Raw genomic sequence first — 16,102 nt, forward strand, 5'->3', positions numbered from 1 at the left:
TCGAAGTTCAAAGTACTTTTCTTATTGAAGTGTGTGTACTTTATACAACCTTGAGATTTGTCTCCTCTCAGGCAGTCACGAAATGAAGAACCCCAACAGAACCCATTAAAAACCAAAGAAGAACATCAAACACCCAGAGCGCAGAGAGAAGAACGCGCCAAAAAAAAAAACACAAATTGTGCAAACAATAAAGCAAGCAAAATAACATTCAGGACTGAAGTTCACAACGTCAGGCATCACTCAGCCGATTCAGAAGTCCACTACTTGCAGGCTACTGCCTCAGTCCAGCACAGACTTGAGCAACCCTTGTGGGGCAGCGAGCCGAACCAGACCGTCTCTCCTATGCAACCCCGACACCCCGACCATTTCAATCTGGCCTGGCGCTTAAGTTATCGGTCGTTCCTCGAAAATGATCAACTTCAATAGATTTACTTACAGACAGAAAAAAAAACTATCATTTCTTCACTCTACTTGTATGATTTCAGAATAAGAATCTGAATTTATAATGAACAGTAGCAAATCTCTCAGAACTTCTTAAAGTTCTCCACAATAAATATAATTTAGTAAACTATCTGTGTGAATGTGGCACTACATTTGCCGGTGTCCCTTGGGTTAATGACAATTAGAATATTTACCAACAAACCTCTCAGTAATTAAATAGCAGAACAGCAGCTTCAATAAAGGAGTACATGACACTGTAGTACACTGAACTGCATAATGATTATCATTATGCCCTATATATTTACCTGTTTTGGAATCAATGCGGAACTTGCCATGTTCATTGCCATTCGTAATGGTGTAAAGGATCTGTGCGTAATTATTGGCATCTCGGGTTAACGCTGACACACTGAGTATCTGTGCTCCATTGCTCACATCTTCTGGGACAGTGGCAATGTATTCCCTTTGTATAAAAACAGGGATGAACTCTTCAATGCCTATGACTGAAACAACGACACTGGCAAATGAAGAAAGGCTCTGTGGAAGGCCGTGATCTCTGGCCTGAACAATAAGGTTAAAGGTTCTCTGCTGCTCCTTATGTAATGATTTTGCCAGGTATATCACACCGGAGAGTTCATCAATGGAGAAGAAGTCATTTGCTGATTCCACTAAGGAGTACGTGACCTCTGCATTGACACCTATTGATCAAGAAAACCAGGTTAAAAGCAAAAAATAAACTGCCTGGATTAGAGACCATGTCTTATGACGATAGATTGAACAAGCTAGGACTTTTCTCTTTGGAGCAAAGGAGGATGAGAGGTGACTTGGCAGAGGAGTAAAGATGATACAAGACACAGATGGAGTGGATAGGCCAAGTCTTTTTACCTAGGGCATAAATGGCTAACAACAGGGGGCATAATTTTAAGTTGCTTGGAGGAAAATACAGAAGGGGAATGTCAGATGTGGGTTTTTAACACAGAGTAGAAGGTGCATGGAACGTCTTGCCAAAGGCAGGTTCATTAGGTAGGTGCATGGATGACAGAAAATGGAGGGCTATGTAAGAGGGAAGGGTTAAAATGATCTTAGTGTAGATTAAAGGGTCGGCACAACATCGTGAACCGATGTTCTGCACTGTGCTGCAGCTATACAGTCACGCCTTTAAAGGTAGGAAGTTTACTAAATAGCTAGTTGTGTACACCATACAGCGTGGACCCCTCCACTACCTCAAACACAAACTCCTCCAGGCAATTGTGCAATGCAAGGGCAGGGAGAATTAAGCCACTTGCAGATGGCATCCACGGTTCTGCAAACCCATCACAAGCCTGTTTAACCTGTTGCTTGCAGCAATATGTCATGGGAGATCCAATCTCATTTTTATATACCCCCCGAGAAAAAAGCCACCTCACACCCACAAATCATGTTGGAAGAAGGCCTTTATATAAAAATTTAAGATCATCGTCATTATGTGCAGTGCTGTATGATGTGGGCAATCAAGGTCTTTGACCATGATTGTTCTTGGCAATTTTTTCTCCAGAAGTACGAGGGGTGATTGATAACTTCATGGCCTAAGGTAGAAGGAGTCAATTTTAGAAAACTCAGCACATTTATTTTTCCTACATTTACACACTTAGTCCAGCGGTCGTGGAGCATACGGATCCCTTCTCTGTAGAAGCCGGCGTCTTGGACCCCCAGAAGTAGTCCACAGCAGGGGTGATTGATAAGTTTGTGGCCTAAGGTAGAAGGAGATGAGTTATTAACTTCAAACTTACTGCGTTTTCACTCAAAGAGTTGATCTGCACGTGCATGTAACGGGAGCTGTATAACTCATCGCCTTCTACCTTAGGCCACGAACGTATCAATCACACCTGCTGTGGACCACCTGGAGGTCCAAGACGCTCTCGTTACATGCATGTGCAGTTCAACTCTTTGAGTGATAATGCAGAATGTTTGAAGTTGATAACTCATCTCCTTCTACCTTAGGCCACGAACTTATCCATCACCCCTGCTGTGGACCACTTCTACAAAGAAGGGATCCGTATGCTCCACGACCGCTGGACTAAGTGTGTAGGAGGGGACTATGTTGAAAAATAAATATGCTAGGTTTTCTAAAATTGACTCCCTCTACCTTAGGCCACGAACTTATCAATTACCCCTCATAGTTTGCCATTGCCTTCTTCTGGGCACGTGTGGCCACAGCCATTATCAATACTGTTCAGAGACTGTGTCCCTGGTGTCAGTGGTCGCAGAACCAGGACTTGTGATGTGCACTGGCTGCTCGCCCATGCACCTCCTGCCCCCGTGGCTTCATGTGACCCAGATCCGAGGGGGGATAAGCAGGTGCTACACCTTGCCCAAGGGTGACCCGCAGGCTAGCGGAGGGGAGGGGCGTCTGACACCTCCTTTGGTAGAGACGCATCTCCACCTCGCCACCCAGATTTAGAGATACAGCACAGTAAGAGGCTCTTTCAGAACAACAATCCCACGGTGCCCAATTGCACGTGGCAAATGAACCTACTAACCCAAACGTAGTTGGAATGTGGGAGGAAACTGGAGCACTTGGAGAAGAGACCCACGATTAAGGGCTGAACATACAAACTCCTTGCAGGCAATATCGGTAACCTCTTTTGTCAGCGAGTTCCCTAGAGCGATGGTTCTAACACTGTGCGATAAATTCTTACATGGGGTGCCCCGGTAAACTGGAAACTATTTACCAGCAAAATTTCAGATGTGATACAAAATTGCCATTAAATACTGCAGCAACATCTGCCTGAGGGTGATACTCCAGCAACCCCAGATATCAGAAAGATCTAGAAAAGCTCTCGTGGGATCAAATGGAGCTTGGCTTCTCATACGATGCCTTGGAGGCTTAGAATATAAATTGGCTGAGTTTGAATTCTGCATACTCATTTGGAAACTGACAGGACTGAATGAGAAACCACGGGGACAACATAGCTACGTACAGATTTAGCATTCGGTGCTCCATTAATTCAGCAATAATTATTCAGCTCAAACAGCAACAATAAAATCATTCAGGGATATACGTTAGGTTAGTCAGTGGGGCGAAGAGACACATTTCAGGTGCAGATCCTTCTTCAAAGCAGAAATATAAAAAGTAAACATTAAGTTTAATGCAAGAGCAAAGTAAGGGAAGGCTTTTTATTGCTTATTTTTATCTAATTGAATAATAATTAGGAACCAAAATCAAAATTCCAGTGAAAACACTGTTGGCATTTTTTGTTTTCTCTGGCACTTAGCTCTGAAGAAACACTTGATGCTGGCATCTCCATGATTTCTACAGAATTTAAAGCATATTGTAGTGCAGCATAGACCCTTCAGACCCAATGTTATACTTAATTTTAAACCTACTCTAAGATCAATCTAACCCTTCCCTCCTACATAACCCTTCATCTTTCTATCATCCCTGAGCCTATCTAACTTTTTCTTAAATGCCCCTAATGTTTCTGCTTCTACCACCACCCCTAGCAGGGGATTCCATGCACTCACCACTCTCTGTGTAGAAGACTTACCCCCCTCTCCCCATTATACTTTCCTTTGAACTCCTTAAAATTATGCTCCCTTCTATTAGAATTTTATGGGGCCTGCCAGATGTTTCCAGCTTGTGGTGATATCACGTGCAATGATGTGCCAGTTCCTGATTGGGGAGCACTGAGCATGTGCGGGGTTTGCCAGAATGTTTCAGCATGTGGCGGGATTAAGAAGTGTTTGTTTATTTCTGTAAATTAAAAGTTCTCTAATTCTTCCAGAATATGATTCTTTGTTGTTAACCCACGGAATGTTTAAAAAGAAGTAACATAACACAGCCATTTTTGTTTTGTGTCATATATCCAGCACCCATAGTCCTTTGCTCTTTGGCCAAATACATACTACATGCCCAGTAAATCGAAGTACCAGGTTTTTGAACTGCACAGGTGAGCGCCGTGCTGACTTACAAAACCAAATATTGATGGGATAAGTGGATATTTGGGAGCCTCCCCTCAGAACCAAACACATTGACTGATCCGCTTACCGATATCAGGGTCCCTGGCATGGACAACTGCCACAGGTGTTTTAATAGTGGTGTTGTCAAAGACGGACACAGCATACTGGGTGGCGGAGAATTTGGGAGGATTATCATTTATGTCCTGTACACCAATGTTGATATCTGCCTCACAGTATAGGCTGCTCCCATCAGACGCCTTGGCAATCAGATTATATGCAGCCTGATTCTCACGGTCCAAAGAACCAACCGTCATCAATTCCCCTAAGGAGAGCAGAAAAACAGGAATTAGTACAATAATCTGCCATTCAATTCTTTAACAACACACCAATGAGTCAAGCAAGGTCACCTGCTGTAAAAATCAGCCATGTCAAACAGGAATGTTCAGATTCAATCCTCAGACTGTATTGACTCTACTACACACAGCTGGGACTGCTATATTTGCCTTCAGGGTGCATTGGATTATTGTGAAAGAAAAACCTATATACATATAGATACTTCCACATTGTTTTTGGAACATCACAGGTTTTTGATGGAGATGTAGTATTTATTCATCTGATTTCCTGCTGTAATGCAGAGAAACAGTGGTTAATTTGTGTCTGGTAAGCTCCCACAAACAGCTAAGTGATGTTAATCAGGGAACCTGTTTTAGAAATTGTAATTGAAAGATAAATATTGACCCGCTTAGTAGGGAGAACTCTCCTGGTCTTAGAGAACATAGCATATGGAAAATTACAGCACTGTGCAGGCCCTTTAACCCATATTGTTGTGTGATCTTTTAACCTACACTAATATCAATCTAACCCTTCCCCCCTACATTGTCCTCCATTTTTCTATCATCCATGTGCATATCTAAGAGCTTCTCAAATGTCCCTGATCCATCTGCCATCTGTACGGTATTTGGTTCTTTAAGGTTGTTATAGACAGGTGTGGTAATGGGGATAAGCTCCCCACCTATTAAATGCTCCCAATGGCGACCAAGCCTCTGACAGCCAAGTCCAGTGTACGGCTCAGCAGAACTGTTTCTACTGACAAGGGACAAAGGTGGGTTACTGGCACCTTAAAATCTGTCACTTTGAGCGGATGGGGCTCAACAGCCATGGCTGGCAGCTCATCCAGGACAAGGAAAATGCTGATTTCGAACCTTCACTGTCTTGCGGCTATGCCCACTCATGCAGAAAACATCAGGAGAAAACCCCAAGGGAAAATCCTGAGTTGGAGTCCCAAAGACAGTCCTTCATTGACTGGCAACTCCTGAAATGCTGCTGGTGCCAAACTGTACTGGTTTCTCCCCTTCCTTGGGGTTTATCAGATGTGTGGAGAAGGGGAGCTGGCTACATGGGCAACAGTTTGTTCTTCATATCATATTGACCTGTTTTGTGTACCTAGCCAGCTAAGATGCAACATCCATGGTCAACCCTGAGCAATTGAGGCCTCAGATCCGCCATTATCACCACCCCTGGCAGTGCATTCCACACACCTATCTCTGACATCCCTCCAAACACCTTAAAATTGTGTCTTGCCAAAGGGTTTCAGCCCGAAATGTCGACCGTACTTTTTTCCCCATAGATGCTGCCTGGCCTGCTGAGTTCCTCCAGCATTTTGTGCGTGCTGCTGGGATTTTCAGCATCTGCAGATTTTCTCTGTTTAAAATTGTGACCCTGGTATTAGCCATTTCTGCCCTGGTAAAAAAAAACTCTCTGCTATCCACTCATCTATACCTCTTATCATCTTGTATACCTCTATCAACCCGCCTTTCATCCTCCTTTGCTCCAAAGAAAAAACCCTAGCTCACTCAACCTATTCTCATAGGACAAAGGAAATAAGAAATTTTCCTCACAAATCTTCTTCACAACAGTCCTCCAGAATATTTTACATTCACGTGAGGAGATAGACTGGATTTTGATATAACATTTCATCTAGAAGTTGTCAGTTCCAAAACGTCAGTGCAGCCTGTGGTGTCTGGATTCTTGAGTACAAGTTCCTGGAGTAAGCCTTGGTGCCAGAACTTGATTCAGCGGCAAGAGTACGATCACCTGAGGCACTGTTGGTATCTCAGTCCCAACTTCTGCGTGCCTATCACTGCTTGAAGAGTGCAGCTTTGGTTGACTGATATGAATAGGATTGGACTCTGTGGCTGTGCCTCCACATATAGAAAAATATTACTCTTTTACACTAATTCTCAGAAAAAATTCACGCAAGTAAACATCAGTTTGTTGAGTTAGCAATAGTTCATTTCCGCCTGTAGAACCTTGCTCTATCTATATTGGAAAAATAAATAGAGTGAAAGAAAGAAAAGTGTATTACATATTGCTAAAAGACTGCAAGACCAAACACTTCCACACCTCAAAGCCCAGCCCCTACTTTCTCATTAACTACTTTTGTTTTTCCTGAGGCTTAATTGTATGAATGTGTTTAATTTTCTCTTAATTCTATTCCACATCCTCCTGTTTCGGTTTAACTATACAACTGAAGGTTTACTCGTATCTCTCTAAATTTCAAAATGCAGGAGGTAATTGGAGAAATGTTTGTGGACATGTATGTTTGCAAGACCAATGGCTCTGTCCAAAGTTCAAAGTAAATTGTAGTTCGATAAAAGAAATTACTTTGAACTTTGTACAGAGCTATTGGCCTGCAGTTCAATGCATAAAGTCAAATACGTGTACATTTAATTATTGGGTTCCCTCCTATCACCAGTGCTTATGTAATACGCAAGCCTAGTAGACTCACTAATGTTTTATAGAGACATGATGTCAAGGTCTCAGTCTTTCAATGATCAGCACAGCAGAGGTATAGTCATTGAGAATAGGAGGAGCACTACTTGTGCCTACATCTCCTCCCTCACCATCAACCAGGAAGTTAAATAGTCCTTCCAGCTGAGGCAAAGATTAATGTCCTGAAGAAGGGTCTTGGCCCAAAATGTTGACTGTTTACTCTTTTCCATAGATGCTGCATGGCCTGCTGATTTCCTCCAGCATTTTGTGTGTGTTTCTCATATTTGTGCTCCTCCTCCAGCCTGGACCAGTGCTTTTGAGATGACCTCCTCTCCATGGGCAAGACCAAGTCTAGACCAGGAGATGGTATTGCAGAGCACCTACGCTCTGTACTCAAAGGCCATCCTTAGTTCTAGCCGCAGGTCATGTCATCTCTCCTTCCCATTCCAACCCATCTGCCCTTGGTTGTCTTCACTGCCAAGGTGAGGCCAAATGCTAATTAGAAGATCTGTACCTCATATTCCACTTGAGTAGCCTTCAACCCAAAAGTTACAAATATTGAATTCTCTAGTTTCAAGTCACTCACATCCCTTGTGTTCCTTTCCCTCTCCTGTTTATGAAACACATTCCCTGCTCTAATGCTGAAAAATTTGTGCAAGGTGAGCTCTCACAAACAGCCAATCTATTTAGATAATCCATTTTAGAAACTGTGATTGAAGAGCAAATATTGGCTACCTAAGTTCTCTGTCTCTAGAGTAGCAGTCAGCATATCGCTTTATAGCGTCAGCCATCGGTAGATCGGGATTCAATTTCCACCCCTATCTGTAAGGAATTTGTACATTCTCCCCATGACTGAATAGGTTTCCTGCCACATTCCAAAAAGATGCACGCATTAGAGTAAACTGTGGGCATGTTGTGCCGGAAGCGTGTCGACACTTGTGGGCTGTTCTCAGCACATCGCAAAACCAGAACGCAAATCCTAAGCACTTTCTACAGGTGCACAATTGAGAGCATCCTGACTGTCTGCATCACTGCCTGGTATGGGAACTGTACTTCCCTCAATCGCAGGACTCTACAGAGAGTGGTGCGGACAGCCCAGCACATCTGTAGATGTGAACTTCCCACTATTCATGACATTTATAAAGACAGATGTGCAAGAAGGACCGGATGGATCACTGGAGACCCAAGTCACCCCAATCACAAACTATTCCAGCTGCTACCATCCGGGAAACGGTACCACAACATAAAAGCCAGGACCAAGAGTCTCTGGGCCAGCTTCTTCCACCAGGGCATCAGACTACTTAATTCAGGCTGACACAACTGTATTTCTGATATATTGACTATCCTGTTGTACATAATATTTATTATAAATTACTATAATTGCACATTTAGACAGAGACGGAACAAAGATTTTTACTCAAGTATATGAAGGATGTAAGTAATAAAAGTCAATTCAATTCATTTCACTGTAAGTTTCACTGTCTTGACATACAAGTGACAAAAAGCTAATCTTTTTTCTTCATCTTTATCATGCCCCACCTCAGTCTCATTATTTTTCCCCTCTGCCTCCCAAACTCTTCACTGTACCTCAGAACGTGACAGGAATAAACCAATTCCAATTCCCCACATGGCTCCATCTGTTCTTTATCCCCCACCTCACCTTCTTCGAGCTCAGCCTCTCCCTTCACTTTTACCTCTTCATATGGCTTATCTTCAATCTACACTCTCAGACCCAATTACAGGGTCTCAGCCTGAAATAATGGCCATACCTTTGTCTCCACAGGTGCCGCTCGACCTGCTGAGATCCTCCGGCAGTTTGATTTTGGTCTGAAGGCTTCCCCACCAAAAGGTGTGGAAGTTCCATTTCAGGACACAAAACTGGTCGTATACCACCATGGAGTTGGTTTTACTGATTTTTTGGCTAATTTAACAATATTTTGCTTTTAGGCAACAGTGATATTCACAAAACATGAATATCAATAAAAACAAGGCAACAAAAAAATCAAAACAATAAATAACAATGCTGGGGATCTGAAAAACAGGAAACGTTGGAGACACTCTGCGGGTCAGGCAGTATCCATGCAATGAGATACAGTTAACAGAGTTCAGCTCTGGGGCCCGTTGACAGAACTCTCTCCGTGCTGCTGGAAGAACTCAGCAGGTCAGGCAGCAACTACGGAGAGAATAAACAGTCAACATTTCAGGCCAGGACTGGAAAGAAAGAGGGAGGAAGCCAGAATATCATGATGTGATTGTGGGGAGAAAGTGAAGAATCTATCAGATGATAGGTGAGACAAGGTTAGAGGCAAAGTGAGTGGGGGAGAGGGGATGAAGTGAGAAGCTGGCAGGTGGTAAAAGGAAAAGGGAAAGGGGTGAAGAAGGAATCTTGTAAGAGAGAAGAGTGGGCTATGGGAATGAGAAGAGGCACCAGAGTGAGGTGAGCACAGAACCATAGAGCACAAAGTCCTGTTTTATAAGTCTCTAAGACACAAGAACAGAACTTAGGCTATTCAGCCCACCAAGTCTGCTCCACCATTCAATCGTGGCTGATTTATTAACCCTCTAACCCCATTCTCCTGCCTTCTCCATGTAACCTTTGACGTCTTTACTAATCAAGAACATGTCAACCTCTGTTTTAAATATACCTGAAGACTTACCCGTCACTGCAGTCAGTGGCGAAGAATTCCAGATTCATCGCTCTCTACTAAAGGAATTCCTCATCTCTGTTCTAAAGGGATGTTATGCAGATGAATCATGATAAATCTCAACAACAAACATCCTATCTCTTTCTAAAACTTCCTCAATAATACTCATTCTAGGAACGGATGATGTTTTCATTTTAACCACAGAAACCTATCTAAAACGTTCTGCCCATCACTCAACCATGCACTGGGAACCAGCGATGCAAGTACAATATACAACCAAGTGCAATAAAACAAAGGGTGAAACTGGTCACAAATATATTTGAAAGAGCACCATGGCAGCTTATACCCAGAAATATGCACTAAAGAGAAGTTCAGAATAGTTACACGGCTGACAGGGGTGCGGAAGGCCGTGATTCAGGTGCAGGTAGAAGTAGATGAGACTAGGCAGAAAACCAGGCTGGCACAGATTAAATGTGCCAAAGGGCCTGTTTCTATGCTTTAGTGCTCTATGGCTCTAAAGCAGAAACCATGAAATTCAGAGAGAGAACGGGATGAAAATATCTTAACTGCAGCTTCCTTGCCAGGCTGATACCAAACCTTAAAACTGCACACACCTTAGCAAAGTATTTGGGATAACATCAATTAAAATGATTGCTGAAAAATTAATCAAATTAAGTAGACCACAAGTTGGATTGTGGATTACTGATGGAGTACACAATCGTATAATTCCACCTCTGTGAATGTTGGTAGTTAATACCATGACTGGATGCAGCAACTGCACAGGAGTTTATCCCCAGGCAGCTGCCATTATCCTGTCAGATTAAAAGTGAAATGAACTCCATTTCTATGGACGTTTGATCGCCACCCATGTCAGTTGAACAACAGACCCAATTAAAAAAATGGCATGCATTTACACCATTCCTTTCACATCATCCGAAAGTGCTCCATAGCTAATGAAGCACTTTTGAAATACAGCTACTACCGTCATTTGGAAAGCATGGCAGTCAGTTTGTTCATAGTAAGCTCTCACCACAGCAATATGATAAAGACTGCTTTCCTTCAGAACATCGCCTGGGGATATTTCACATTCGCCTGTAAAAGAAGTGCACGGGCTTCAAATTTCATCCACATGGCAGAACCTCCAAAAAAAAAAGCAGAAATGTCCTGGGCTGTCATGCGAATGAGTTATGGGCAACTCTCTGGGGAAAAGTCAAAGTAAATCTATCTTCAAAGTACATATATGTTACCATATACCACCTTGAAGTTCATTTTCTTGCAGGCATACACAAGAAATCTTTTTTAAAAATACAGCAGATTCAATGAAAAACTATATATAAACTAACAACTAATGTAGAAAAGTAGACAAATTATGCAAATAAAAAATAATACTGAGAACACGAGATGTAAAAGAATCCTTGGAAGCAAGTCTGTAGGTCGTAGAATCAAGTCAGAGTTGAGATGAGTGAAGTTATCTGTACCAGTTCAGGAACCTGATGGTCGAAGGGTAATAACTATTCCTGACCTGTAGACATTGGACTTAGACTCCTGTAGTTCCTGTCCACTGGCAGTAGTGAGAACAGAGCATGCAATCTGTTGTTTTAGAGATAAGAACACTACCAAGTGAGCCATGATGATGAAGACTATTGAATAGCTTGCAATAAAGCAGAATCAAGAGTATTATAATACGAAAGCCAAAGAAGAATAAATTTGACACATCTTTTGTCTTGTAGTTAGTGTTCCCATCTGATAGCTTCCTTGTTGTTTTGTACTCTACAAATTTTTTGAAAAGTATAATTTACTCATATTACAAATACCTAATCACTTCATTAGATACACCTGCACATATGTTTGTTAATGCAACTATATATAAGCCAAACATGTGGCAGCAACTTAATGCATAAAGGCATGCAGACATGGTCAAGAGATTCATTTGTTCTTCAAACCAAACATCAGAATGGGCAAAAAATGTGACCTAAGTGACTTGTTGGTACCAGACGAGGTGGTTTGAGTACCTCAGAAGCTGCAGATTTTCATGCACAGTATCTAGAGTTTACAGAGAACAGTGTGAAAATATCAGGACACTGAAGCCACTGGAGCAGGGATCCAATTGCAGACCCAGTACTGTGCACACAGTGATATTAATTGAGTAACAAATCCTGAGGAGCAAACAAAGTCAGCATCAAAGTTCAGGCAGAGATAAAAACATCCAGAGAAATCCAAAAACCAGAATCAAGAAACAGGCAGAGTTGATATTCAGACAGACAGAGTACAGATAAAAATGCTGGAAAGGCTCAGGAAAACTCACTGACACAATCTAACAACAAATAATTGAAAACACAGGACTGAAATACACTGAGCAATAAACAGAGAGGCAGGTGATAGGTGGAGCACAATGAGACACAGGTGGCAGCAATACAGGTAATAATGAGAAACAGGTGAGAGACAGAGTACTCAGTAATACAGGGTCCGGAGTAGAGCAGGAGCGGGGACAGGAGCACATGGCAATACAAAACCACCGACTGACAGCTAGGGGAAACACACAAAAAGACAGTTCAACTGGAGGTACTGACAGTAAAACAAAAATAAACATCCACTGAGCAGCTGTTCAGGGGGTGAAAATGCCTTGTTAATGTGAAAGGTTATAGGAGAGTGGCCAGATTGGTTCAAGTTGACAGGAAGATAACTAACAGTAACTCAAGTAATCACTCATTACAACAGTGGTGTGTAGAAGAGTCGAATTATGAAGTGGATAGGCTACAGCAGTGGAAGACCACAAATATAGTACAGGAGGCATCTAGTAAATGTTTATGCGTAACTTTCACATCACTATTTTTAGTATCAGCCATGTCATTCCAGTCATATTGCATCACAATTCCCTTTTATATTTCTTAAGGAAAGATTTTCAAATGGCATTTCAAAACAAGGACAGTGGCCATTTAATCCACTGAGTCTAGAGCATATCACAAAGCAATTCCATCCCCTTCTAATTTTCCCCACAAACTTTCCTTCTGCACATTACAATCAATTCTACCAGCCACAAGGGCAATAAACAATCACTAGTTTCCCTACGAACCCACATGTCCTCAACGTGAGAAGGAACCAGATCACCTGGGGGAATGCCATAACATCACAGGAAAGTGTGCAAATTTCACATAGCTAGGTCTGAAGGGTAGGTTTGAAATCAGGTCACTGGAGATGTGAGACAGCAGCTCTACTGGTTGTACTACTATGCTGTAAGTTTTGACACAGGTTCATTTCTGGTTTCTGGTTAGTCCTTCCTTTATTGCTATTTTGTGCAATTTTGATCGGGTGGACTTTTGAAGAGTTTCGGCCTGAAACGTCGACTATACATTTTTCCATATGTCCTGCCTGGCCTACTGAGTTCCTCCAGCATTTTGTCTGATGTTGCTCGAATTTCCAGCATCTGCAGATTTTCTCTTGTTTGTGGACACTCAATTGAAAGAAGCTTTCAGACTATCCTACTGGTGTTTAGTACGGTGGCTATCTGAAGATTTACATAAATATTGCTGTGTAGGCCTAATTTTTTAGTGATTTTGGGATTATCCCGGTTGTAGATATGACTATTGGGACAATGTACACCCTGTTCATGTTCCATAGTGTTTCAATTTCCTCTTTTAATTCATCATATTTCTGGTGTTTTTCACTTACTGATTTCTGTATGTGACTTGTGTTTGGAATGGCTATATCTGTTAAGTAGGTTGGTCCTTCTTGTTTGTCCTGTAAGATTATATCTGGCCGGTTATTATAGATTGTCCTATCTGTAATAATGGATCAGTCATGATATAATATGTAGGATTCTGACTCTAAAACTGGATCAGGCCTGTATTTATAGTAAGAGATGGTGTCCTTTATGAGTGTGTATTTTAAAGCAAGATTTTGGTAATTGATATTTGCCGCTTGGTTGTGTCCGTGAAAGTAATCAGATTGAGTTAAACTGCTTCAGGATCCTGAATTGTATTGGATTGTCCTGGTATCTTTTTTGCACATTGGTTGTCTGTCCATCCTGTTGGGTGCGGTCATTTGTTGATTCTATTGTGTTTCTTGTATTCACTGGGAATGCCCACAAGAAAATGAACTGCAAGTTTGTATATGGTGACATGTATGGTACAGTATGTACTTTGATAATACATTTATTTTATTTATTTAATGATGAACACTGAGTCTGCCCTTCCAACCCTTCGAGCCATGTCACCACAGCAATCCCACAACCCCGGTTAACCCAACTATAATCATGAGACAATTTACAATGACCAATTAACCTACCCAGTACGTCTTTGGACTGTGGGAGGAACAGGAGCATGTGGGGAAATCCCATGCATTCCATGGGGAGGATGTACAGACACTCCTTACAGAACGACACCGGAATTGAACTACAAACTCTCGAATGCCCTGAGCTGTAATAGCATTACATTAACCGCTACGCTACCATACTTGAACTTTCAACTTCACATACAATGTAGGAAGCATCCAAGGAGGGAGGGCTTTCTCATGACTGGATAAGCAAGGCCTTGAAATTTGACGGTGAAACATTCTGCCCAATGCCTTTTACAAACTGCTCAGGCAAACACTCTCGATCTCTGATTCCTGAGGGGCTCTGATAATATTCATGCTGTCCATGGGCTGCTTGAAGTGATGAAAGGTGTTCTGGCACTTTGGCCGGGCAATAGTCATTCTGCTGTCAGAATAAACTCTTGCATGTTGTGTCTGCGCACCTAGTATCTATGCACAGCTTGATCTTGCCACTCAGAAAAGATAACCATTTGGATGAGGGAAATACAACTATGGAGTCCAAGTCATTGGGTATATGTCAGGTGGAGGTTGGTAAGCTCTTGAATAGCAAGGATATCAAAGGTTAAGGGGAGAATGCAGGAGAATGGAGTTAAGAGGGATAATAAATCAGCCACAATTGAATGGCTTGAGTAGACCTGATGGACTGAATGGGCCAATTCTGCTCCTACGTCTTATGGTTTTATAAATAATTCTCTTTTACCTCTAGAGGTGTGTACATTCCATTTCTCAAACAAAATAAAATTCATTTTTGATCTACAGTTAAATTGGGATGAGCCATTTATTTAAATAATTTTATTTTCCTTTTATCTCTAGAGCTGTGTACATTGTGTTTTGAAACAAAAGAAGATCTATTTTTTGATCTCCACTAAAATTGGTAAAAGGGTGTGCTGACACGTGTAAAAAGATGTAGGCCATAGCTGCACAAACCACAAACACCTGGGACTTGATGACCAGATTCCTTTTTGTGATCAGGTGTGAGCACTGTTCCTTGAACCTTAATTTTCTCCTCATTTTATGTTTATGCGCTATCGAGTTCTCGGGCTATAACATACACTGCAGAAAACTGTGCTCTGGATCTGTTACTAACTTGAGAGCCTCCATAGGCAGCAGGCTTGCCTATCACAGTTTCATTTGATATGAGTAAATAACACCGTGCTGTTTAAATAGAAACACCAGAATCAACTGTTTATTTCTTACCTGTCTGTGGGTCAAGTCGAAACTTGTTTGCGCCTGGCCCTAGCAGAGTGTAGGTAATTTGAGCATTGCTGCCAGCATCTGGGTCATTTGCAGAAACTTTCAAGATGAACTGCCCCCAAGGAGCTCCTTCTGAAATGATTTCATTGTACATCAGCTGAGAAAGGAAAGGCCAAGGTCAAACTGCTGAAGAATATCGCTGTCTTTATTCTAAATTCATAGACATAATGGAAAATATGTGCCTTCTTTAATCGTACCCTGTTTCAGGGTACGTTGCCTGTGTTGACTGAAAGAAGGAAAATTAACACATTCTCTGTAGAAGAGTGGCATGTTCCGTCATGTCCAGCAAAGCAATGGTGACTCTCAGTTGCTTTTGCACCTCTAGGGTGGATTGGCAGCGTGGTCAGCACAGGCATGTTGGCCAACAGCATTGTGCTGTTGTTCCCTGTTCTAAAGTGAGGTTAAGCATACTGCCCACCAGTTAGGGAGTGCTAAATTTCTTAAGTAGTGAATTTTTATTTTCAATAGGCTAATGCAGTGTCTGAAGATATTGCAGAAATGTAAATACATTAGTATTTGGTGGAATTTAATCACTTTGTCGTGTTTTCTGAGGTAAAGCAGAGAGAAGTGTGAGGAGTTGTGGTCCCTCGTACTTTACCTTATCACTGGTGTGATTCACGAGACTGATTGCGGAAATGAAAATGTTATCGTATGAGGAGCATATGATGGCTCTGGGCCTGCCTGTACTTGCTGGAATTTAGAAGAACGAAGGGGTGGATCTCATTGGAACCTATCGAATGTTG

At 41.9% G+C, this 16,102-nt stretch overlaps 1 protein-coding gene across 1 annotated transcript in view; it reads right to left on the reverse strand.

The window, feature by feature from the left end:
* Positions 1-16,102, reverse strand: part of fat2 (FAT atypical cadherin 2) — a 190,602-nt gene that overhangs the window by 40,806 nt on the left and 133,694 nt on the right. The window contains exons 12-14 of the mRNA XM_063053141.1: positions 15,303-15,456; positions 4,466-4,699; positions 747-1,136 (exon numbers count right to left, since the gene is read on the reverse strand). Coding sequence (XP_062909211.1) covers positions 747-1,136; positions 4,466-4,699; positions 15,303-15,456 — 778 coding nt within the window. The remainder of the gene's footprint in view (positions 1-746; positions 1,137-4,465; positions 4,700-15,302; positions 15,457-16,102) is intronic.

The sequence above is a fragment of the Mobula hypostoma genome, chromosome 7, assembly GCF_963921235.1.
Source record: "Mobula hypostoma chromosome 7, sMobHyp1.1, whole genome shotgun sequence".
In the NCBI taxonomy this organism is placed as follows: domain Eukaryota; kingdom Metazoa; phylum Chordata; class Chondrichthyes; order Myliobatiformes; family Myliobatidae; genus Mobula; species Mobula hypostoma.